The sequence below is a fragment of the Macaca mulatta genome, chromosome 15 (assembly GCF_049350105.2).
Source record: "Macaca mulatta isolate MMU2019108-1 chromosome 15, T2T-MMU8v2.0, whole genome shotgun sequence".
Lineage (NCBI taxonomy): Eukaryota > Metazoa > Chordata > Mammalia > Primates > Cercopithecidae > Macaca > Macaca mulatta.
The window spans coordinates 125,891,910-125,917,035 of NC_133420.1; the positions used below are offsets into that span (position 1 = coordinate 125,891,910).

The 25,126-nt window shown below is 38.2% G+C and overlaps 1 protein-coding gene across 1 annotated transcript in view; it reads left to right on the top strand.

Moving 5' to 3' along the window:
• Window positions 1-25,126, top strand: part of LOC711939 (contactin associated protein like 3) — a 235,617-nt gene that overhangs the window by 48,995 nt on the left and 161,496 nt on the right. The window contains 1 exon segment of the mRNA XM_028835369.2: window positions 11,235-11,428. Within this exon segment, the coding sequence (XP_028691202.2) occupies window positions 11,235-11,428 (194 nt within the window).

Here is a 25,126-nt window from a genome sequence, read left to right on the forward strand (position 1 = left end):
GAGAACAAGAAATATTTGGCTGGTCTGACTCTCTCGGGTCACTTTAAAAATTACTTTTTAAATTTTTGAAATTGAGGCATAACTTAAAGTACATTTAAATGCATAAAGTGTGCTGTTTGGTTAATATTTACAGATGTATACACCTGTATTACCAGAGCCCAGATCAAGTTACAGATCATTTCATCACCCCCTTACCATTTGTTAATACTTTTTACTCATTATCTAGGCACCTCCCACCTATCACTGTTCTACTTTCTATCATATTATTTAGGTTGGCTTGTGCTTTTGAACTTCAAGAAGAGTCATACAGTACCAGAATCATACAGAAGCTTTTGTATTCAGCTCCGTTTAGTGAGCATAAGGTTTCTGAGATCCATCTGTGTTGTTGCATGGATTTGTGGCACATTCCTTTCTGTTGCTGAGTAGATTTCAGTTGTACTGTTTGTTTATCCATTCTTTTTAAAATGGACACTTATGGCTTGTTTCCAGTATGGATCTATTAGGAATAAATTTCTACAAACATTCTTTTACATCTCTTTTGGGAGTGGAATTTCAGTATGTGAAACTCTTAAGAAACTGTCAAACTATTTTCAAAAGCCCTTGAACACTCCCATTGGCAATGCATATCAATTCCAGTTGCTTCTTATCCTGGTCAACATTTGATGTTAAAAATCATTAACCATTGGGGAAATAGAAGTTAATATCTTAGAGAGATAATATATTCTCTAGGATGGCTAAAACTAAAGATTGACAACACCTGTGCACTATATTACTCATGGCACCACAAACAACATGTGTTTCAGCATATTTGTATCAGTTTCCTTTGCCCCTGAGGCCCACAGGGGCAATGCAATGGGGCACATATGAATATTACACTCATAGCAGACTTGTATTGCAGCTGAGAAATAATGAGCTTGAGGAATCTACAGTTATAGCAAGTAGTAAGTGAGAAAGCTCTTTGTGTGAAAGAAAATGTAACCTCAGCTCTCAAGGTTACCAGCTGCATAAACAGTCATGAAAAAAATAGTCCGTAAAAGAGCTTTTAGGCCTTTGTAGTCTTAGCACACCCAACAAAACATGTAGGAGTGCAAGCCGCTTAAAGTGGACTGTCTCTCCATACATTATTGTGTATGGATAACATGATCCTATATGGAGATCTTTTAAGAAACCTAGAAATCTAAAAAACACCAACTAATAAGTGAATTTTAGCAAGTTAACAGGATACAAGGTTAATATACAAAAATCAATTCTATTTTTATATACTAGTAACAATCTGATTATCAAATTAAGAAAACAATTTCATTCACAATAGCATTAAAAAATAAAATACTTATATGTAGATCTTACAAAAGGTGTACAGGTCCTGTTCATGGAACACTAGAAAACATAGCTATTAGAAAATAAAGAAGACTCAAATAAATTTAGACACACTCTGTTTATAGATTGGAAGAAACTGGAATTGTCTTAATTGTAGTCATCCTAATTGTCATACTTTGTCGGTGGGAATGTAAATGGTGCCACCACCTTGGAGAATAGTTTGGCAGTTTCTTAAAAAGTAAAAGCATGTACTTACCATATAACCCAGCAATTCCACTCCAAAAAATATATGTCCACTCTGAGACTTAAATGTTCATAGCCGCAGGGCGCGGTGGCTCACGCCTGTAATGCCAGCACTTTGGGAGGGCGAGGCGGGCGGATCACCTGAGGTCAGGAGTTCAAGACCAGCCTGGCCAACATGGTGAAACTCTGTGTCCACTAAAAATACAAAAAGAGGCCGGGCGTGGTGGTGCACGCCAGGAATCCCAGCTACTTGGGAAGCTGAGGCAGGAGAATTGCTTGAACCTGGGAGGTGGAGGTTGCAGTGAGTTGAGATTGCACCACTGAACTCCAGCCTGGGCAAACAGAGCAAGACTCCGTCTTAAATATATGTATATATGAATATATATATTCATAGCAACATTATTCGTGGTAGATGATATGGTTTGGCTGTGTCCCCACTCAAATCTCTTGAATTGTAGCTCTCATAATTCCCACGTGTTGTGGAAGGGACCTGGTGAGGGATAATTGAATCATGGGGGCGGTTTCCCCCATACTGTTCTTGTGGTTGAGAATCAATCTCACAAGGTCTGATAGTTTTGTAAGGGGAAACCCCTTTTGCTTGTCATTCTCTTTTGTTTGCTGCCATGTAAGATATGCTTTTCGCCTTGTGCCATGGTTGTGAGGCCTCCTCAGCCACGTGCAACTGTGAATCCATTAAACCTTTTTTTCTTTATGAATCACCCAGTCTCAGGTATGTCTTTATCAGCAGTGTGAAAATGGACTAATACAGTAGACAAAAACTAGAAGCAACTCAAATGTCCATCAACTACTGAATGGATAACCACAATGTGGCATATTCATTGAACTGGTTGCCATTTAGTAATAAAATTGAAGAAACTACTGATAGGCCATGATTTATTTATGTAGTTAATTGTTACTTAATGTTACATATTATTCTTGAGGAATGCCATCCCACTCCTTTCTAGGATTTTCGTGTCACTCTCTTACAATTGCATTCTTCCTTCTAAAAATGTTGTCGTTTCACTCTTTTCCTGTTCAAATAAATCCCGTGCTATATGTGACAGCTCAGCTGTCTGTAATTTTTGGCAAGAAGGTGAGGTTGAATAGGAAAATTCCTGTTTACCAGAGGCAAACAGGAATCACTCAAGAATAAAGGGACACTGTATTCACCATCATATTGCCAACCTCTGCTCTGGCAAGATGAAGTACATGTCTTTAACATATTCTTCCTGATAAGTATATTTTAAAAGGCACTTTCTATATAAAGCAAACATGAGAGTGAAAAAATGTAGGGAAGACAGAGCATCTAGGAACCTGAAGACTTGAGGAAATTGTAGAGATAGAAAGCAAATTAGTGGTAGCTATGTCTAACTATAGAGGGTAGCGATGAGGAGGATTGTTGTGGTAGTGAAGTGGTTCCCTTTCTTGATTGTGGTGGGGGTTACGGAGCCTAAACATGTCATACAACTAGACAGACATGTCATTTCCTGGTTTTGATGTTGGACTGTAATTTTATAAGATGTAACCATTGGTAGAAAGTAGGTGAAGAGTACACATCACTTCTCGGTACTGTCTTTGCCTATTCATGTGAAGCTATATTTCAGAATAATTTTTTTCTTAAATGACATTTAATTTCTGACTGGCAGTTTAATTTGTGCTTCAAAATGGATTCAAAAGGACTGTGACCAGTGATGAAAATGGTAAAATACAACAGTTGGTCCTATAACCAGCTCTCTGACCTTAAAGTCAGTGTTAAGGGAGGCATTCCAGAACTTCTGTAGGACATGGTGGAGATTTACCTATTTTCTTTCACATTAATTTTTGCCAACTGGATTTTTTTAGGTTGTCATGTTTTTTCCAAAGAATTCAGTGGGACAAACTTTAGCAGAATTCTAATGCCACACATTTTCCCTGATGTGCACTTGCCTCTAAAAAATATTTGTTAATAGCAACTTAAACATTATTGTAATGTTTAGAGGACATTCCTTTTACATCATATTTTGATACTATCATATTACATGTAATAATTGATAAGTGCATGTCTCTTTTCATACAAGGCTTTCACAGCAATTTCATAAACTATAATTAGTTTAACTACATAATATCCTTAGGAAAAATGTAAATATTACCATCTCTTTTTTTTTTTTTAGTAGGAGGTGGGTTAGGGGATTTTGGTTGACTGAGCGGTCAGTCACATACAGATGGGTAATTTGGTATTCACTAAAATAATCACTTCTCAGCATTTCACTCTTGTGTTTCCTTGTATATCAACTGACATTTAATAAGAAAGGAAAATACACGCGTTTAATCACTCCCTGAAGAAAGTAAACACGCTACCCGTGGGAAATGGAATACAGTGAGAGGAGCGTAATCAGCCTCAGGGTGCTCTGACTCCATTCCAACCCTCTCCTCATGTGCCCCGTTTGCCCATCACCCATCACTTTTGCCTCGTTGTGTCTACTCACCAGGTGAAGATAATGGCTTCTTTGCCTGCTCAAGTGATATTTTGAGGTGATATGTCTTATCAAATAATTTATTGGATGTATGAAAAATGCACAATGATGGTTTTATTAAATTATGCAGTTAGTTTCCGAGATGAATGGAACTACACCTACCCAAAATTCAAGATGTAGTGGAGATAAGGGAGAAGGTTATAGGCTGAGTCATTTAACCATTAGGGCCGTTTCTGATATTTTCTGTGAGGGCCAAGTGGAGTTGTCAGTGGAGTGCATGTGAGTTTCCACCAATGGCCAGTGGAGCAAGAGCCTGCAAGAGGGAACACTCCCCCAACTTCTGGGGTGATAAAGGATTTCTCACTGTCCCACCAGCCTGCAGAGTAGGTTTCACCATTTTGTTAACTATTCCAGCTGAACATTTCTTACTGACCTCCGATTTCATCTAAGGTGAGCTCCTGCTCACACCTCTCCCTGCAAGTTTCGTATCTCTTTAGATTTTAGGCCAGGTGATTGTTCTGCAAGCTGGACTCTCCAATGCATTTGTAAAAGATCATGAACCTGGAAGGCGGAGGTTGCAGTGAGCTGAGATTGCACCACTGATCTCCAGCCTGGGCTGGAGTTTGTTAATAAGGGAAGAAATGAGGCTCCTTATAGCTTTCTACTTCCTGGGGCAGAAGCCAGAAGCTCCATCCCATAGATTTTGATAAGTTGTACTTTTGTTTTCATTCAGCTTGAAATACTTGCTAATTTCTCTTTTAGTTTCTTCTTTGATTCATTGGTTATGAAGTATGTGTTATTAGTTTCCTAATATTCCTGGATTTTTCAGAGAAGTCACTATTGTTTTCTTATTTTAATCTATTGTATATCACAGAGATATACTTTACATGATTTAAATGATTTTAACTTTGTTGAAACTTGTTTAATGACTTGTTTAATGGTCTATTTTGGTAAAAGTTCCAAATGAACATGTTCTTCTGTTAGGTGGAGCATTCCACAAATATCAATGAATCATATAGGTTGATAGTGATAATTAATACTTCTGAATCCCTATTTTCTGTCTTCTTGTGCAATCAGTTACCAAGACGGGGTACTAGAATCTCCTGTAATTGTAGATTTATTTATTTCATTCAGTTTTACTAGGTTTCATTTCATGTATTTTGAAACCCTGTTATTAAGTGTTTGCACGTTCAGGATTATGTCCTCAGATGAAAGTACATCTTAATCATTGGGAAATAATTTTCTTTGCCTTTTATAATTTTTGCACTGAAATCTACTTTGTTTAATGGAGCCATTCCAGCTTTTTTTTGACTAGTGTTAGTATAACATATGTTTTTCCATGTGTTTACACTTAGGCTATTGGAGCCCTTTTTATTTAAAGTATGTTTCTTGTAGGCAACATATAGGTGGACCTTGCTTTCTCATCTAATCTGACCATCATTGCCATTTAATAGGAGTGTTTGTACTACTTACCTTTAATATGATTGTTTATACGATTAATTTTAAGTCTAACACCTACTATTTGTTTTTTGTTTATTCTACGTCCATTTTCAAAGGTACTAGGGAGTGTAGATGCATTTTGTAAGATAATACATTTTATAAATTGTTATGTACACTCTGAGATTTTAACCATAATTGCAATTCTTTTTTTATGAACACATTTTTGGTAGGCTGAATGTTCTTTCTGCATCGACCTGCTAAGGTTGAGGGAAATACTGCTGAAATAGAACACGTACACAAAGACAGATTGTGAGGGAGGGGTTCTGTATTTTTTACTTTAAAACAACATAGTTGGAAAAAGACTGTAGTACCTGATTCTATATCTGTGTAGTTAGACCTTTTTTTTCCAAATGAAATTAGACCTCAGTTAAATGTCTGAATTCCCCTCTGCAAAAAGGCAGACCTACTGACAAAAAGCATAGCTGTTTAAAGCCTATAAATCTTAGAAGTGGAATGACGGAGTTTATTTAAAGCCAGCTTCACTTCTCTTCCCTATAAATACACATAATCTCACTGGAGTGTAGGAGCTGTGACAGTCCCTACCTCACGTCTCACCCCTGGTAATACCTGAAATTTTTAATGTGAATTAAAATGCAATTCGATAAGGAAAAAAAAACAAACATATCCGGATAAAATGACATTTGAAACAATTTGTTATCTTAGTGGGAAGTGTCTCGTGGGGACAAGGTTGATTTAACTATGTGTTTGCTTGATATATAGAAGCCTCTAATAGTGGCTGGCTTGGAACATTTACTTTGTTTACTTATATTTTGTGCCTTGGTACTCATCAAATGTTGAGGAAGGAATAAGATTATGGTGATATGATGATAATCATAGTGATGATGATGATGATGATGATTTACCTGTGCATGATTTCCCCTGTGAACAAAGTCAATACATTCTCTGTGACAGTGCTGCCACTTATGACTAGATACTATAGTCATGGGAATTTTTATTGTTGTTAGTCAGAAACAAGCCTCCAGCTGTGGGGTTTCTACTTTTCTTTCAGAGCCCCTGCCCCAGACAGCGAAATGTAACTTTGACCTGAGGTAAATGTAGAATTATAACAGATATAACTGTATAAAATAGACACATAATCATGCCAAATTATTTGTAACCAAAAAGTACTAAGTGATTGACAAATCATGTGAATATATTCATGGACAGGGATAACAATGAAACATAAGCTGATTTTAAAAATATCTTTCCTTGTGTTTTAATTAGTGATTTTATTTTCTCATCTGTAAGGTGGATACGATAAAGACAACCCACTGAATGCTTTTAGAAATAAAAAATGATAATATACGTGAAAATATCTGGTAGAATTCTGAGCATACAGTATATGCTTCAGTTTCTCACTTCCCCCTTTTCCCTTGTTTTCCATTACGAAATAAGTGGCAAAACTAATAATTTCCTCAGAACTTGAAAACTTAAAAATGGATAAAATGGTATGTAAGGTAAATTCTATGTTGTGTGAACATTCAGGGACAAAGCAGTTTGCACAGCTCAGCATCTTCACTGCCTTCACAGCCTTTATGAAAACCAATTACCCTTTAAAAAATAACATCCACTGCCTCAAGCCATATAAAGTGTAAGAGAAAGTTTCCGTTGCTCAGCATATTTTAATCTCCAGTAATGAAACGTGTGTGTCAGAACATATATTACGAATGGAGGGGTTGAGGTTTTCGTAATTCACAGGATCTGTGGGGTAGAATTGTGACACTTTAACTCAGGTGCAGTGTCTTGTCAGAGGCAGGGAAAGGAGGAGGGTGAAGTGGAGAAGAAACGTTTGTGATGGGGGAGAGGCTGAGCTTAGAGAACATAACTGCTTCCCCTGTTTTGTGTACAAAGTTTTGGTGACCATAGACCAGAAGGGACTATGAAAAGACACTTCCAGGTTGAAAAGGAGTCAGTATATATATAATCTTAACAAATAGAAGACTTTCATTTGTTTTAAAGAAAACAAAAATTGACTGTGGCATCACATTTGAATAATAATTTAGTTACAAAGTGCTTTAGTGTCAGTTATCCCATTGCCTTTGTTACAGTCTTGTGAGGTGATTTATATGACTTAGTGCTCCCCTCCCCACTTTATGCTTTTCTTTTTTAAACAAAGGACGACATTTTTGTCTCAGAAAGGTTGAGTGACTGGACAATTACCACACGCTAGTTGAGGGTGGAGTCAGGCAACCTCCTTTCTCTATTACCCATAGTGGCCTTCTATACCAACCTTCAAAGATGCCTTGAACAAAGGCACACAGTCCAGTGCTATCCAGAAGTGTACAGGTCAGTTACGTTGTTCCCACCGTTTCCACTCAGCATTTAATTAAATTGTGTGCACATCAGCTTACCCTTAAAACCCAGCTGGGATTGCAGATTTCCTGAGGCTACAACATCCTGATGAAATTCTTTGCTAATGCCAAAATTTCATTACTTTATCAGTAATGGCTGAAGATATAGTTTATTTGCATTTGAATATTACTTCATCAAAGGTAAAATCAAGTTACTGAAATGAGTCATCTGTTAGCAGAAGTGCAACTGTGAACACCAACAACTAACAAACAGTGAGGGATGCAGAGAAGAGGGATGGCCAGCGGCTCCCGCCTCCTCTATTGGGAACGCACCATCCCAGGGTAGCACACCAGAACCGTGTTGACTCATTTTCCTCCTTGGGCTTCTCCACATGTGTTCTCATAGTAATTACTTTTCTAAACCTGGAATGAGAGGGAGTGAAAATACCAAAGAAAGGTTATGAAATACAAGCTGAAGAAGATGCCCTTCATGCTGACTAACCAAGAGGAGGGGAAGAACCAAAAATATTGAATAGTTCCTCAAAAGTTTCAGCTCTGTGTATAAAATTCCCAGTGTACCACATCCAGCCTAAGATGATGGGTTGGCTATTAGCATCTCCTTCACCTTCTCCCAGGTCTTTTAGAGCAACCATAAAATAGGCTGGGCCCAGTGACTCATGCCTGTTCCCAGCCCTTTGGGAGGCCGAGCTGGGCAGGAGACCAAGTCCATCCTGGCCAACATGGTGAAACTCCGTCTTTACTAAAAATACAAAAATTAGCCGGGTGTGGTGGCACGTACCTGTAATCCCAGCTACTCGGGTGGCCGAGGCAGGAGAATTGCTTGAACCAGGGAGTCGGAGGTTGCAGTGAGCAGAGATCTTGCCACTGCACTCCAGGCTGGTGACAGAGTGAGACTCTTGTCTCAAAAAACAACCCCATAAAAGGATAATAAGAAAAACAGAAAAGGATGCACAGTTTCAGTAGTGTTGTACCTAGGACTATTGCCTGCTAGTTAGATCAACCCTGAAAGGATCTCCCACCAATTAAATTTTACATAGTCTTAGGAGAGAACAATAGATCTGGTAGAGTCAACAGGAAGGACCAGTAGAGAAAACCCCACTGGCACTGCACCGTCAACCCTCTGAAACCCCGGCCTTGCCTGACCAGGAGTAGGAGAGGTTGCCCTGCTGCACAGGGGCTGCTTCCTTAGGCAGCCAGACCTGCTCACTCCCAAACTTCTTTACATCTGTTTTACATTTATTTGAGAACCACCACATCCCATGATTATCATCAAAATAATATGATAAAAATATTTAATCGCACAGGTTCTGGATCCAAAGCTTGTGGGCCACTTGCTAGATGCATAAACATAGGTCAGCGGCCCACCATCCATACAGAGGGTAGTAATGAGGCCTTGTCTTTTAAAGGTACATTAGGAATTAAATGCAAAATTTATTTAAAGGGAACTCTTTGCCTGACCCAGAGTTCTCAAATGCTCAATAAATATTCATTGTTAAATTGAGTGATTATAGAAGTGGGTAGGTGGAATTCTATCACATTCTGAAAAGTTAAGTTGGAAGGAATGAGCAGAGAGGAGAAACTGTGGAAGCAGTTTCCACTGAGGACTGAAGAAGTCCGTGCACTGTCTCTGGCAGGGGCTCACATAAATATTACCATAGATCATCCAAGAGTAAATCTTGCCCGATCCAGGAAACCATGTTGCATGAGTGGAGGATGCCCCTGGTCTATAGCAGAACATTCAACTTTGAACAAGAGCTGTGTCCACCTCCTAGCTCTCTGGCTTAAGAAAGATAACGGAATGTTTTAGTGTCAATCAGATGCACAATGTTGGTTACCAGTAATCTTCCATCCTGTCTACTAGATCAGATTCTTGACTCTTCAGGTCAAAACATGGAACAATAAGAAGCAAAACAAAAATAATATATATATATGTGTGTGTGTGTGTACATACATATATATATATATATAAAATACAGACTTAAGAGGTGCTTATCGTACATTCAGAGGAAAAAATATTTTTGAACAAAGATTCACTACAAAAATATCTTAGAATCTGACTTCTAACAATCTATAAACTTGGGAATCATAAGGAAACAGTAGTTAAGTGTGGTCCTCCATTCAAATAGATGCCTAATATTTATATTTATTATTTAAATATGAATGTTATTTAAATACAAATATTTGTATTTCTCAACACTTCCCCATAATAACTTAGGTTAAAGTATAATGTCCTCACTTATTTGTTTTTACTCCTAGCTGTATTCTAGTAATATCAAACATTTTTGGACATGTACTAAAGTACTAAAGACTTTACAAATGAGGACATAATGATAAAACCCCCCAATAATAAAATACACAGTATAAGTCAATGAATAATATTGAACTGTCTAGAACTTCAGACTTTCTATCAGAGCCTTCAGGTAAGTGGCAGCAGCAGGGAGTTAAAAGTGTGCTGACTCCTCGACTTGGGAATTGTTTATAGAGAGTACTCTCTTTTTCTAGACATTGGTTATTAAAGAAGCTGTGGTTCTGGAGTGTCCCCTAATTCTATTAAACTAGAAAAATAACAAACATCAGTAAAACATCAGTGGGCATTCCTGTGTTTTCGTTTCAGACGTAGCATTGGTCAGCACAAAAAGAGCAGATTTTCTGCTGTGCGCGCATCTTCTTCAATACCTGACAGTCTCCTTCTCCTTGTCCAAGATGGACGAGCACTGTGTGAGGCTTGCCCCGGTTTCCCGGCAGTACTGCCAGAGAGAGCCGAGTGTACCAGAACCTGCTTATGACTCACCTTGACCATTTGCCACTCCGTACCTTTTTGTACTTTTTTTTTTACCAGTGTCTCCTCCACACCCCAGTTCCTCGTAACCATCACTCTCCTCTGTACCTCTGTGAATTAACTTTTTAAAATTCCACATGTAAGTGGGATTGCCTCACAAAGCACTCTATATTTGAATTGTTCTTTAACACATCCATTTCTCCTATGAGACTGTAAGCACTTTGAGTGCAAGGTCAATATATTAACCGTCTTTGTTTTATTAATGCTTAATACTGTACTTCCTACTACTGGAATTGAGTCTCTTGTGTTGGGAAAAGGCAAATCTTGCACAAGGGCTATGAAATACACTAGTTCCAAAAATGGACAGGAATGCTGTATTAGCCACCTGCATTAAACAAACATTTTCTCTGCTCAGTAGGACACCTGCATTCTGGAATGTCAGGGTCATCTAGCTAAATTTGAACACAGTCTAGGGTTCATCCAGCCACCTGTAATTCTTCTATTTTTTCTACTGTAAATCGATTATTTTCTTAATATATATTCATAATTGTATCATTTTCTAATCTAGTAACAGCTGTGTTAAATAACTTCTTCCTCTACCATTTTCCCACTTTTTCTGTTTCAAAAAAGGAGCTGGTGGCTGGACCCCACTTGTGTCAAATAAATACCAGTGGCTGCAAATTGACCTTGGAGAGAGAATGGAGGTCACTGCTGTGGCCACCCAAGGAGGATATGGGAGCTCTGACTGGGTGACCAGCTACCTCCTGATGTTCAGTGATGGTGGGAGAAACTGGAAGCAGTATCGCCGAGAAGAAAGCATCTGGGTATGTTTTCTAATAATAATGATTGCCACCTATTGCTGCAAACCTATTAGAAAAACAGAATTTTAAGAGTTACTTTGAAAAAAAATGTTCTAAGTGAAAGTAAGATACCTATTTCATTGAAAGCATTGAAAGACAATCTTGTATTTAATACCATTAGTGTGGAAGTTAAAAAATAATACAAATCATACATAATTTATTTTTTCTTGGTTTGCTTAATGAAGTAATTTAACATTGCCTCTGCATTATTTTAAAGTGGTAGGTTGAATTCATTTATCTTCTCTGATTTGATCTGATATTTTTGAAAGACACTGAAATTTCAAAATGTAATCAATGAGCAGTTTCTGTATGTATGACAAGTACAGGAACACAGACTTTGAACTTGAATAATCGTGTGTCCTTTATTAAGTGGCCAGATTTAGTTTTTCTTGTTTTGTTTTGTTTCGTTTTTGAGATGGAGTTTCACTCTTATTGCCCAGGCTAGAGTGCAGTGGCACGATCTTGGCTTACTGCAACCTCCGCCTCCTAGGTTCAAGCAATTCTCCGGCCTCAGCCTCCTGAATAGCTGGGACTACAGACGTGCACCACCACACTTGGCTAATTTTTTTTTTGTATTTTGAGTAGAGACGGGGTTTTGCCATGTTGGCCAGGCTGGTCTCGAACTCCTGAGCTCAGGTCATCCACCTATCTTGGCCTCCCAAAGTGCTGGGATTACAGGAGTGAGTAAATAGACTACAGATCTCTGTGAGATTCTCTGGATTCTGTAAATATCCTCATAACAGTGACATTATTTCTGTTTCTGATTATATGTCAGTGCCTCTTTGGACGGGGTTAGTCACTTTTTGTTTAACTTTTGTAGCTACTTGGGAGGCTGAGGTAGGAGAATCACTTGAACCCGGGAGGCAGAGGTTGTAGTGAGCCGAGATCGCGCCATTGCACTCCAGCCTGGGCAAAAAAGAGAGAAACTCCGTCTCAATAATAATAATAGTTATTACTATTATTTATTATATAGTGTTTGGAAGTAACCTGTATCTGTTTAAAATCTTGCTCTGCATTGATTAATAATGTTTAAAATGTTGTGGACAGTTTCCCTGTAAAAGAGATGCTGTAAGAGAAAACTCTAATATAGAGTCTGTGTCGTATTTGTAATTTGGCTCTTTCTTCCTCCTAAAAAAAAATACATCAATGATGGAGGTACCGTCAGCATTTTTGTTATCCAGTTAAACAGCTCAGAGGGAAGCCATAGCCAAGGCAACGCCATCTGCCAATTTTGCTTACTCTGAAAGGTTACTAGCCTGCAGGGAAAGAGCGTAAAGGTTAAGGTTCTTACTAATCCAGAACACTTAAAATAACAGATGTCAACTCTCATGATCTTACCACGTGTAGGAACGTGTTGAGCTTCACAGGAACAAGTGATTTACTTTCCTGGTGCCCCCTCACAGTGTGAGCTTCCTTTCACGGTCGCTGTGCTTTCAGCCTTTCATCCCTGCATCTCTATTCTGGGTTGACTTGTGGTTTCCAAAAACGTATGTTGGAATCATAACTCCCAATACCTCAGAATGTGACCTTAATTGGATATAAGGTTTTTAAAAAGGTAATCAAGTTAAAATGTAGTCAGGAGGGTTGACCCTAATCTAATATGACTGGTGTCCTCATCAGGAAGGACCTTTGGACGCAGAGACAGACGTACACACAGGGAACACAGTGCAAGGGCACATAGGGAAGCAGCCCTGTGAGGAGGGAGGATTGGAATAATGCATGGACAAGCCACAGAACACCGGAGGCACCAGCAGCTAGGAGATGGGCATGGAACAGATCCCTCCCTAGAGCCTCCAGAGGCAGCATGGCCTGCGGACACCTTGCTCTTGGACGTGTGGCATCCATCACTTTAGCTACCTAGTTTGTGACACTTGGTTACAGCAGTTCTGGAAAACTAGCTCAGCCTCTAAAGCCTAACCGTGCCTAACAGGAGTAGGACATCAGGAAATGTTTCCTGAATGAATGAGTGAAATTCATCCTCTCCCAGGATGCCCTTTTTGAACAACCACACCGAAAATGGTCCTTCCTGGCTCTGCACATCTCTAGGACTTGTTTTGGACTAAAGCAATGATATGTAGTGCTATGAGGGTTCAGGACTCAGCCTTCCACTGTTTTGAGCTAAAAGGTTTTTGGGGATAGGGCTTTATCTTTGCATCTCCTTCATCCTGCATCACTGTGACTGGCAAATTGTAACCATTTAACAGCTTCATTTCCTACTCTATGACTAACTATACAGAATTTGCATGGTGAAAAAAATGTTAACGCTACTGACAAGAGAACCCACAAAACAAACCAGAGATGGTTCTCGTGAGTGTTTAGTTATGAGACACAGACCCGAAGAGACTTGAGAATGACAGGCCTTGGAGAAAGCATTACCATGTGGGTTGCTGGAAAATAATTCAGGAGATTTTTCAGAAAGCAGAAATAATACAAACAAAAGCATGGATAATGGATGGGATACACAAAAAACAGTGAGGTGTAAGATGTGAAATGGCTGTTCAGACTGAGATAGAGAGAATATGGGGAATTTGCTGAAAGTTGTAAAATTGCAAAGAGAGAGGCTGTCAAGTTTGGATTATAAAATACCTATGTAGATATTTGAGTTTCTTTTTTAAAAAAAACTTTTACTTTTTGTGGGTACATAGTAGGTGTATACGTTTATGGGATTCAAGAGGTACTTTGATACAAGCATGCAGTGCGTAATAATCACATCATATAAAATGGGAGATCCATCCCCTCAAGTATTTATCCTTTGTGTTACAGATAATCCAATTATACACTTTTAGTTATTTTTAAATGTACAGTTAAATTATTACTGACTATAGTCACCTTGTGCTATCAAATACTAGGTCTTATTCATTCTTACTATTTTTTTGTACCCAATAACTATCTCCACCTCCTCCCCAGCCCCCACGCCCCTTCCCTGCCACTGGTAACCATCTTGATTTGCGTTTCTTGAACTGCTACATCAGCACCTCAGGGACATATTCTCCATTCGTTCATTCATTCATTCATTCTTTTAGTAAATAAGCAAATAATTATGGTAGAGGTTAGTAATACACTCTTGGGAAATGTGAGTTGAGTCATAATTATCATATTCTTCACTAGGCATGTCCCTTCTGTGTAGTATTTTTCCTATCAAAGCTACTTTTCTAGAAATAAAGTTCACTAATTGATTGTCTCTTAAAAAGATGGGCTGATATTGGCTGTCCTCCAGTCTTATCATTGCTGCCTTAACAATAAATTACATCTCTTATTAGAGTTTCTGCCCTTTACCAAGGCATTAATTTTAGATATGAATGGATGATATTAAAATAACTTAAGATTTATTTTTGATACCTAAAATATTAATACCCTTGATTAATGAAAATTATGTTTTTATAAGGTTATTATCTTTCCTAGCACATTAGTATCTTTATTATTATTATCTTTTCCTGACCACAGCTACCTCCCCTGCCCTCAGGGTCATTGTATTAACCTTTCTGTACCAGGAGAACAGAATGCATTTCCAGCTCTCTCCTAGGGATAGTGTTGCTTCTGCTTTTATGTTAAGGACACATTAAAAATTCATTCTGCAGCCTTGTGTATTTCTTGGATGCTCTTCTTCTATCTTTTTATGGCTTTTTTTTTTTTTTGGTCTGGGTTTACCATTGTCTATGCTAATGTTTTCTATTATTAAAGATCCACAGTTGCTTATCTGCAATTTTTAATTCTAAAAGCAAAGTTATTAAAATGGCGAACCCCAAGCAGACACAAATTTATTTAGCAGCAAAACCTGAATGTACTGACTTTGGGGCTATTTGAATTTTTTAGTTACTCTGCTTAATGTGAATATTCATATGTTTTATTGCAAAAATAGTAACGTGATTACTAGTCACTAATATCTGGTGTATACACAGTATGACCTTTCTAGTATATGAAATGAATCTGAATCTAAAGCAAATCTGATACCACGGCTTTCGATAAGAGATTGTGCAGCTGTCGTATCAATCACTGACATTTGATTATCTGAATAGATTAATATATTAGTCCACATTCGTACTAATTACATGCTTCACATTGACTGCTTCAAGGGCTGGACTGAGTTTGTGTTGAGAAATACCCAAGAAAACTAGAAATAACTGCCAGATTTATGGAATCTTCAGAGTAGTAAAAGCCCCGTTCAAAAGAGAGAATCCCTGTTACTTAAAACAGGACTACATGAATCTTTTCTGAGTAGCAGAACAAGCTTCATTATGTATTATACTTTCAGTTAACAAAATGTATTTCAGGACACAGACTCACTTGAAGTGAATAATCTCATCTGCTACATCATTTTAAAAGATGCCATTACTCAAACAAGGTCAAAAGAATAAACAACAGAAGAAAAGAGGGAAGATAAAAGATAATTTTCTGGGAGAACCATACACTATTTTTTTTTGTAGTAGCAGTAATATGAATTGCCTTAAAAAACCACCTGACCTAATAAGAACAAATGTTCTTACCGCAGTGGAAGAGGGGAGCATTCTGTAAGCAGACATGGCCAGCCCAGCCGAGAGAGCCCCCCTTTGCTGACTTCCTCCACGAACATGGGCGCCTACAGTGCCACCCAAGTGCCAGAGCAGGAGTGAGTCCCGGCAGTGCGTACCAGCTCCTAGTCCTGCTGTAGCAATGACTACAAGCTGAAACGACACCTCTGCTGTTGGCTTAAAACAACACAAATGTATTACTTACAGTTTTGGAAGTGAAGAGTCCAAAGTTGGTCTCACCAGGCCAAAATCAAGGTGTCAGTAGGGCTGTGTTCTTTCTGGAGGCACTAGGGGAATAAAATGTCACTGGCCCCTCCAGCTTCTAGAAGGCACCTACACTCCTTGGTCCATGAGCCTTTTCCTGTATCTTCAAAGGCAGCCAGTACAAACTAAATCCTGCTCTTATTGAATCACTTTGACCCAACACACCTTCCTCCCTCTTCCACTTTTAAGGAAACCTGTGATTACATTGGGCTCACCTGGAGAATCCAGGGCACTCTCATTATTTCCAGCTCAACTGATTGGCATCTTTAATTCCCATCTGCAACGTTAGTTATCCTTGCCATGTAACACAACATATTCACAGCTTCCAGGAGTTAGACATAGGCATCTTTGGGGACCATTATTCTGCTGATTACAAAATGCATCAGGTTCAAATATTTAGCAGGCTAGAGTTAACACCTTCCTTATTACTATCACAAAATGTAGAAAAGCAGTGAATAAATCATCGGGAAGTTTGCAGCTTATTTGGCTGTCTCCACAACTGCCTTTCATGCCTAGAATGTTTCTAAAAGGAGAGTCTCTCCCAGTTATCTACACCCATCCTGCCCTTGTAAAGTCACCTGGAAAACTGCAGCTATTTTTCAGAAATCCCTGTTTCCATTATAGAGATATTCTGTGCGAAAGTGTTCTTTTGGTCTGACTTATTCTAATAAATGCTCCCATTTAACATGCATGTACGTAACCCAGCAAATTACCTTCTTCGCAGGATATTAAAGTTAGTGTGTTCTGTGCTGTATGTATCTGTGCGTGTATTATGTTTGAACCAGAATATACAATCTATCAAGGAGCTCATTCTTTATCCTTTTCCTGCATTTTCTTATAAACTATTTGGCTCATTAAAAAAAAAAAAGAACAAATATTCTGAATCAAAACGGAGAGAAAAGATATTTGGAAATCCAGCCTAACCATGCTAGAAAAATGTCCCGGAATCGTGCTGAGAGATTATACCATAATATTCTGCTAATCATAGTCCCAGATTAGCAATCACTGACTAGCCACTTTCCCTCATGTCGATTTTTCAGTTATTTCTGAAAGAATAAAGAATTAAATCTGCAAGGAAATATAGAACTTTTTAATTCATTGTGAAATTTTCTTCTGGTTGGGATTAGATGTATTCAGGTTATTATCCATCGCTGACACAGGTTTCAAGTTCCCCTCTGAGCACCAGACTTCATTTCTTTTGGATGTCAAATAGACATGTCCAAAACCAAATTTATTATCTCCACATCCTTCCCATCACCAAACCTATCGCCTCTGGGCTTCCACCTCTCAGTAAATATCACAGCATTTACCAGCTGTTGGCTTGAGCCAATATGCCTGGAGTTACCAATGACTTCCATTCCTTCACACTCCACAGTCAGTCCATAGGCATATCCTGTCGACTCAGTCTTTCAACAGATCGTGTCAGTCACAACTTCAGAGTATATGTGGAGTCTGATGACTTTTCCTCACCTCTGTTATTACCATGACAGCCCATTGCCCACTGTCTCTCACCTGGACCATTGCCACAGCTTCACATCCCATCTCACTTCTGCCTTTGCAACTAGCTTCCAATTTAAATCTATATAATTTTATTTTCTTTAATTTTTGCTGTAAATTGCCACGTAGTTTATGCACCATATGAAGTGTAGTCGTTTTCAATAAAGAACTGACCTTATTTAGATAAAAAGAAAGAAGCAACTTCGACCACATTCTTTGTCTGTGGCTTCAAATATTTTGTGCTATGTTGTCCTAGTTGCTCTTTAAAAATGTCAGGCAAAATCCATCCTTTGTACTAGCTATTCAGTATCTCTGAAATTTTCTCCTAGATAACTTAGATAGCATAGATAGCTTCCTCAATTCGTTTCTTGAGTAAATTATCTCTTCCTGATAGAATTCTTCTAGATAACCTAACCCCTAATGTGCGTAGAACACACACACACAGACACGCATGCACCCAGCTCCCACTGCCCTCCCACCCTACCCTCCTCCAGCCTGTGTCTTCCTGGTTTTGTGTTTCCTTATGGAAGTCATTATGTCCTGTTCCCATGTATGGAATTTTGGTTTTTTTTTCTGTCTCTTCTCACCAGGAAGGTTTTACGCAAAGAAAGAAAATGTTCTCTGAATGATATTATTGGACTTCGTTTTTTAAAATTTTCTGACAAAGAGCATACATTTTGCTATAATTGAATTCTTGTTTCACTGGTCTTTATCAGTGTTGAGAATTTGAGATCCAAAATGTAGAACCAGTCTAACTGGGAAATCTAAAAAATGTCTACCAGCTGTCATGGGTCATTTTGGGGCAGTGGACAAAGTGCATTAGTAGATCTCCCATGGCCTGTGTATATTTGTCCCGAATTGTTTTATTTTCCGGGCCTGACTGGAGCAAATGTGAATGGAATTAATGAAGGAGGCAGAAGGAAGATCAGAGGTTGGAGATCTGCCGATCCCCACTGAGCCCAGAGGCGGCAGCTGTCTGGACTGGCTCGGTACCTGCTATGAGAGAGCAGGAAAGGATGGCAGACACTGCAGTTAACACAGAGACAGAAACATTCTCAGTCTGAGTGTGTGTGTTGCATGCCAGACACACAGTTGTCAACTGTGGGGAAAGGGAGGCTGAGGGCATGGCTGGGTAGCTACCAAGCCATGAGCCAGCGATGGGCATCGACACAGTGAGTCAGAGGAAGAGCAGGTCTGGAGGACACGTCAGCCCTGCTGCCAGGTGTGGTGTCAGCCCAAACAGCTGCCCCTCTGAGTCCACAGGTGGTCAGCGGATATCTAGTCTCAGTCGGCCTTCATTCTGCCTCTGGCTGTCATGGCCCCTGGGTTACTGAAATCATGGCTTGTTTCCTTCTGTATCTCTCCATCTTCATGTACAGCTTCCCTTCATCCAACATGAAGTCAGGCAGATTGTCTTTGTAAGGCAGACTACACATTAGCAGAGGCAAGTGCACACACAGAACACTCAGGAAGTTAGAGAACATTCTTTAGTTCCTCGAAGCAAAAGGGCTTTTCCTGACTAGGAAGCAAAAAGGAAACATTGTTTCTAAACTTGAAGCTAATGCCATCTACCATTTCTGAAGAGCTCTCTGTGCATCAGGCTGCATGCTCTGGGTTTCCAGCACTCCCACGTTGAATTATTTCACAATTCCTGTAAGGGTTACGGTTTCCAAGAAGGTAAGGAAACAGTCTCTGGCGGTGAAAGGGCTCTTTTTCACCTTGTTTCCTAACTCCATTTCTACAGTAGCAAAGGAATGAGAGACTTAGTGATGCATTTGTCCTTATGAAACATTCTCAGTTAAGTCTAATATATATATATATATATCTAATATATATTAAATAATATATAAATATATATTTATATATATATGCATATATATACACGCATACACACACATAAATGATCCTCCTGCAAAGCAAAATGTAATATATATATGTATACACATAATATAGATAAAGATATATAGATATAAAATCCATCTGAAAAGCAAAGTGTAGGGAAAAAAGAAGAACAAAAAATCCTGCTAGGATGTGGTGTCAGTTGAATAGGAAACATTTCTTCATGTGGATTTAGAGTTGAGCAGAGGAGTAGCCCAAGCTTTAGAAGTTTGTTTGAGATGGATCTGTACTAGCCAGGAATGTCACATTAAGTGACACCTCTGCAAACGGATCTTTCTCATACTCGCAGGCCTTCTTCTTCATAAACTAAGGGTCAGCATGGTATATTGCCAGCTTCACAAATTACTCAGAAGATTTGAGTTTCAGCTGTAGGATGAAAAGAGTTCAGGGACTGGATGTGGGTGATGGTTGAACAACAATGTGAATATATTTAATGCCACTGAACTGTACACTTAAAGTGGTTAAACTGGTAGATTTTATGGGATATATATTTTACTACAATGAAAATATATTTTAAAAGGTATCCTATGAGTTATTTAAATAGTCAGTGGGCTATATTAGTAGTGCATAATCTACACAGCCTTGTGTTACTTCTTCTCTCTGATTTTAATTGGGTCTGATTATTGGTAATATTGGTAATATTTGAGCAACTTGCTTTTAACTGTAGGCTTTTGAAAAATCAATTTTTTTGGATTCTTAAATATTTTAGTAAGTGGAAATGTCCTTTTTATGGGAGCCTGTGCTGGGGCTTCACAGTCACAGAGTTACCTTTGAGAACAAGAATCAGTTATAAACTATGTAAAGCTGGGTAATCTAACTTCTCAAAGTTCTAGCTTTCTCATTTATAGAATTTTAATTGGGTCCGAGTTTTAATAATAAAACCTATATTCTGAAGGTTTTATTGTATTTTTCAGAATAATAAGACTCCTAAGGTTAATGTTTTTAGTCTGATGTTACTGATCCAGTCCCGTTAGTGTGTGGAAGGAGCCTTCTGTGGTATGATGCCAACTAGGAACACAGAGGTACCACCTGTCAGGAAGGATTGAAGCCATGGTTGCAGTGACTGAGCGAGGTGCCAGTACTCTAAGCTCCACGGGCAAACACATGGCTTTGAGAAACAGCAGAAAAGACTTCAACATGTATTTATGTTAGATTACATGGATAACTGCCTGGGAATTTTATAGAGTATCCAAAATAGCAACTGTAGGTGTTATCAAATGATTAAATGTGGAAGTGAAGTACAATAACCATACTCTTTAAATAGAAGCCCTTCCAGCTCTGTATCCCAGTTTGTGCCCTTAATCTGGTGACAACATCTTTGAAAGCACTTGTGATGATATGAAGAATAACGGGCCTGATCCAGAATCTAATTGATTTATTCCACGGTAGTGGTTCTGTTTTGTCAGGGGTTCTGTCATTTTGTCAGACTTAAAATCAGTATAGCAGTTCCGTATCATTTTGTTGTTGTAATAGTGAAAATCCTCAGTGATTTCTTTAAGCTGCTGTCTTTTAAGAGAACCTCTACCGAAAGGGACCCTATCAGTGAAAGTCTGGTTTACCCGCCAAATCCTCAGATATCTCATCTCTCTAGTTCCCCATTGGCTGTGAGTCATTTGACCTTCTGAAACAGCTACCCTAGAATTGTACAGATGTCTTAAAAGGTATTTAGCTTTCATTTTTAAATCAGTGACATTGACAAATCCGAGAAGTGTGCTGGTCTAAGCAGTTTTTTTTCAAGCAGTATCCTCTGTTTTACTTCTGTCCCAGATACTGATAGCTAAGGGTGTTTTTCTACACTGAAACTGTGGCTGTAGTGATAAATTATCTCAATAGGAAGCATAACCTTCTATATAATTAGTGAAAGTTTTGCTTAAACAGAAGTGAATATTCTAGTTTCTGATGAACATTCATTAGATAATGGTTTTCTTGTTTGGAGAGTATATCTCTGTAGAAAATTCCTGTGAGCTGCTTTTTTTTCCTTTCATTGTGATCATGTTTGTTTGTTTGTTTTTCCCTTTCATCTTTACTGATTGTTCTATTTTAGGTAATATTTGAGCAACTTTCTTTTAACTGTAGGCTTTTGAAACATCAATTTTTTTGGATTCTTAAATATTATAGTAAATGGAAATGCCCTTTTTATGGGAGCCTGTGCTGGGGCTTCACAGTCACACAGAGTTACGTTTGAGAACAAGAATCAGCTATAAACTATGTAAAGCTGGGTAATTTAACTTCTCAAAGTTCTAGCTTTCTCATTTATAAAATGAGCATAATTGTGTGAGGAAAAATAAGATTATCCACCTAATGAGCTTAACTGTGCTTGGCAGATAATAAGCTCTCATAAGACCTTTGTGGTTATATTTTTTCTTCTTATCTCTGTTGCAGCACTGTTCTATTATTGAAAACTTTTTCTGTCAAGCAGTGTGGTCTGTTATTTTTTCATATAGTTTTGTTCACTTATAGCATACTATGTCAGTTTTCATAAACAAGATTGTATCTATATAGATACATGTAATATAACATGAATATGTGTATCAAACACTATAAAATTTAAATTTATACATATACAAGGATGCTTATAAAATGACTCATATTGACTATGTTTCTTCAAATTGATGAGTTTCTAGAAGGCAAAATAAAAATATCTAGTAGGAAAAGCAAAAGAAAATTTTGTTTGGCTCCCTCTTAGGAGTTCAAGGAGAGAGGCCTGACTAAAGTTTCTATTCAGAGATGCAAAAATGTTTTAATACTTATATGTCACAATATATTATCAATGCAATACCTCATAATCTCTTTTCCTCCTTCCCTCTTAATGGTGCTATGATATTCTCAAATTCTGTGTATGACTTTTTTTTATAATTTGGTCTCAGAGAGGCTGAGTTTGGAGTTTCCTTTACTTTGTGGCAATAAAGTTTTATTTATTCCTTCATTCCTGTAACCCTGAAAAAGAATTTTGGGCCCTTCTCACTAGTGTCTATCCTTATTTCCCTATGATACAAAGAGTATTTCAATTAGAGAAGAGACTAAACGAGGCATAAAAAATAGGAACCAAGTAAAAATTATTATTATTTGATCCTTGAAAACACACATAAGAAAATCACCTGGACCGGCGCAGTGGCTCACGCCTGTAATCCCAGCACTTTGGGAAGTCAGTCACCTGAGGTCAGGAGTTCGAGACCAGCCTGGCCAACATGCTGAAACCCCATCTCTTTTAAAAATACAAAATATTATCCAGGTGTGGTGGCGGGTGCCTGTAATCCCAGCTACTCGGGAGGCTGAGTCAGGAGAATCACTTCAACCCGGGAGGCAGAGGTTGCGGTGAGCTGAGATCATGCTACTGCACTCCAGCCTGGGCAACAAGAGTGAAACTCCATCTCCAAAAAAAAAAAAAAAAATTTCACATTTTAAAATACTTCTTTTGGAAATTAATTTAATAATCAGAAATATCTCCGTTTGTGTAAGTTATCAGTTAAAATTAAAAGAAGCAGAGACTGTTTATAATAGATTTAGAAGGCATAAAATACCACTGGTAGGCAGGAGGGGGTGAGAAATGTACAGGCTACCCGTGAAAAGAAAAGGTTAAAACATTACTATAAGATATATATAAGGAGATCTGTATACATTCTCATTTATGGACATGAAGACTCAATAATGTAAAGATGTTAATCCTCTCTAATTTAACCCATAATAAAATGATGTAATTCAAAATTTTATTTTGAAGAATGTTCATTCAAGAATAAGCAAGGCAAGTGTACAGATGCCAGCAAGATGATGAAATAGGACATTCTTCTGCAGAATCATCAATTTGAACCACTGTTGACATCTGAAAGTACCACCCCAGAGCTAAGTGAACTTAAAGAAAATATAAAAATAATTCAGAATAGCCAAAGCAATCCACAGCAAAAAGAACAAAGCTAGAGGTATCACGTTACCCAACTTCAAACTGTAAGGTTACAGTAACCAAAACAGTCTGGTACTGGTATTAAAACAGACACATAGAACAATGGAACAGCGTAGAGAACCCAGAAATAAAGCTGCATACCTTCAGCCATCTAATCTTTGACAAAGTCAACAAACATAAGCAATATGGAAAGGACTATTCAGTAAATGGTGTTAAGATCACTGGTGAGCCATATGCAGAAGAATGAAGCTAGAACCCTACATTTTACCATATATGAAACTGAGCTCAAGATGGTCAAATATTTAAATGTAAGACCTCAAACTATAAGAATCCTAGAAGAAAATCTATGGAACACCATTCTGGACATTGGCCTTGGGAAAGGATTTGTAAGTCCTAAAAGCAATTGCAATAGAAACAAAAATTGACAAGTGGGATCCAGTTAGGATAAAGAGCTTCTGCATAGCAAAGGAAACTATCAGCAAAGTAAACAGACAACCCACAGAAAGGGAGAAAATATTTGCAAACTATGCATCCAACAAAAGTCTAATGTTCAAAATATATGAGGAACTTAAGCAATTAGGCAAGCAAAAAGCAAACAACCCCACTTAAAAATGTGCAAAAGACATGAACAAACACTTCTCAAAAGAAGACATACACATGGCCAATAAACATACAAAAAAGCATTCCACATCACTCATCATCAGAGAAATGCAAATCAAAACCACAATAAAATGCCATCTCACACCAGTCAGAATGACTATTACTAAAAAGTCAAAAAACAACAAATGCTGGTGAGGCTGTGGAGAAAGAGAACACTTATATACTGTTGGTGGGAATGTAAATTAGTTCAGCAACTGTGGCAAAAAATTTGGAGATGTCTCAAAGAACTTAAAAGAGAACTACTATTCAACCTAAGAATCCCATTGCTGGGTAGATATCCAAAAGAAATCTACTCATTCTACCAAAAAGACACATGCACTTGTGTGTTCATCGTGGCAGTATTCACAGTAGCAAAGACATGGAATCAACCTTGGTGCTTCTTGGTAGTGGATTGAGTAAAGAAAATGTGGTATATGTACACCATGGAATACTATGCAGCCTTAAAAATAATGAAATCATGTCCTTTCAGCACCATGGATGCAGTTGGAGGCCATTATCCCAAGTGAATTAACACAGGAACAGAAAATCAAATACTGCGTGTTTGCACTTGTAAGTAGAAGCCAAACATTGATAACTCATGGATATAAGGATGGCAGCAATAGACACTAGAGACTACTAGCGGGGAAAGGGAGGGAGTAGCACAGTGGTTGAAAAACTGTTTAGTTAGTACCTGGGTGAAGGGATCATTCATACCCCAAACCTCGGCATTACACAGTATACCCAGGTAACAAACCTGCATATATACCTCCTGAATCTAAAATAAATGTTGGAAAAAACTAGAGATCTGAAACTGGGACTGCTGTGATTTGAATGTGTCCCTCGAAATTTATGATATCATGAGGGAGTGGGTTTCTTATAAAAGGACCCCACTTTTGTTTCTCTCTCACCCATGTGTTGCCTTCTGCCTTATTATGACACAGCAAGAAGGCCTTCACA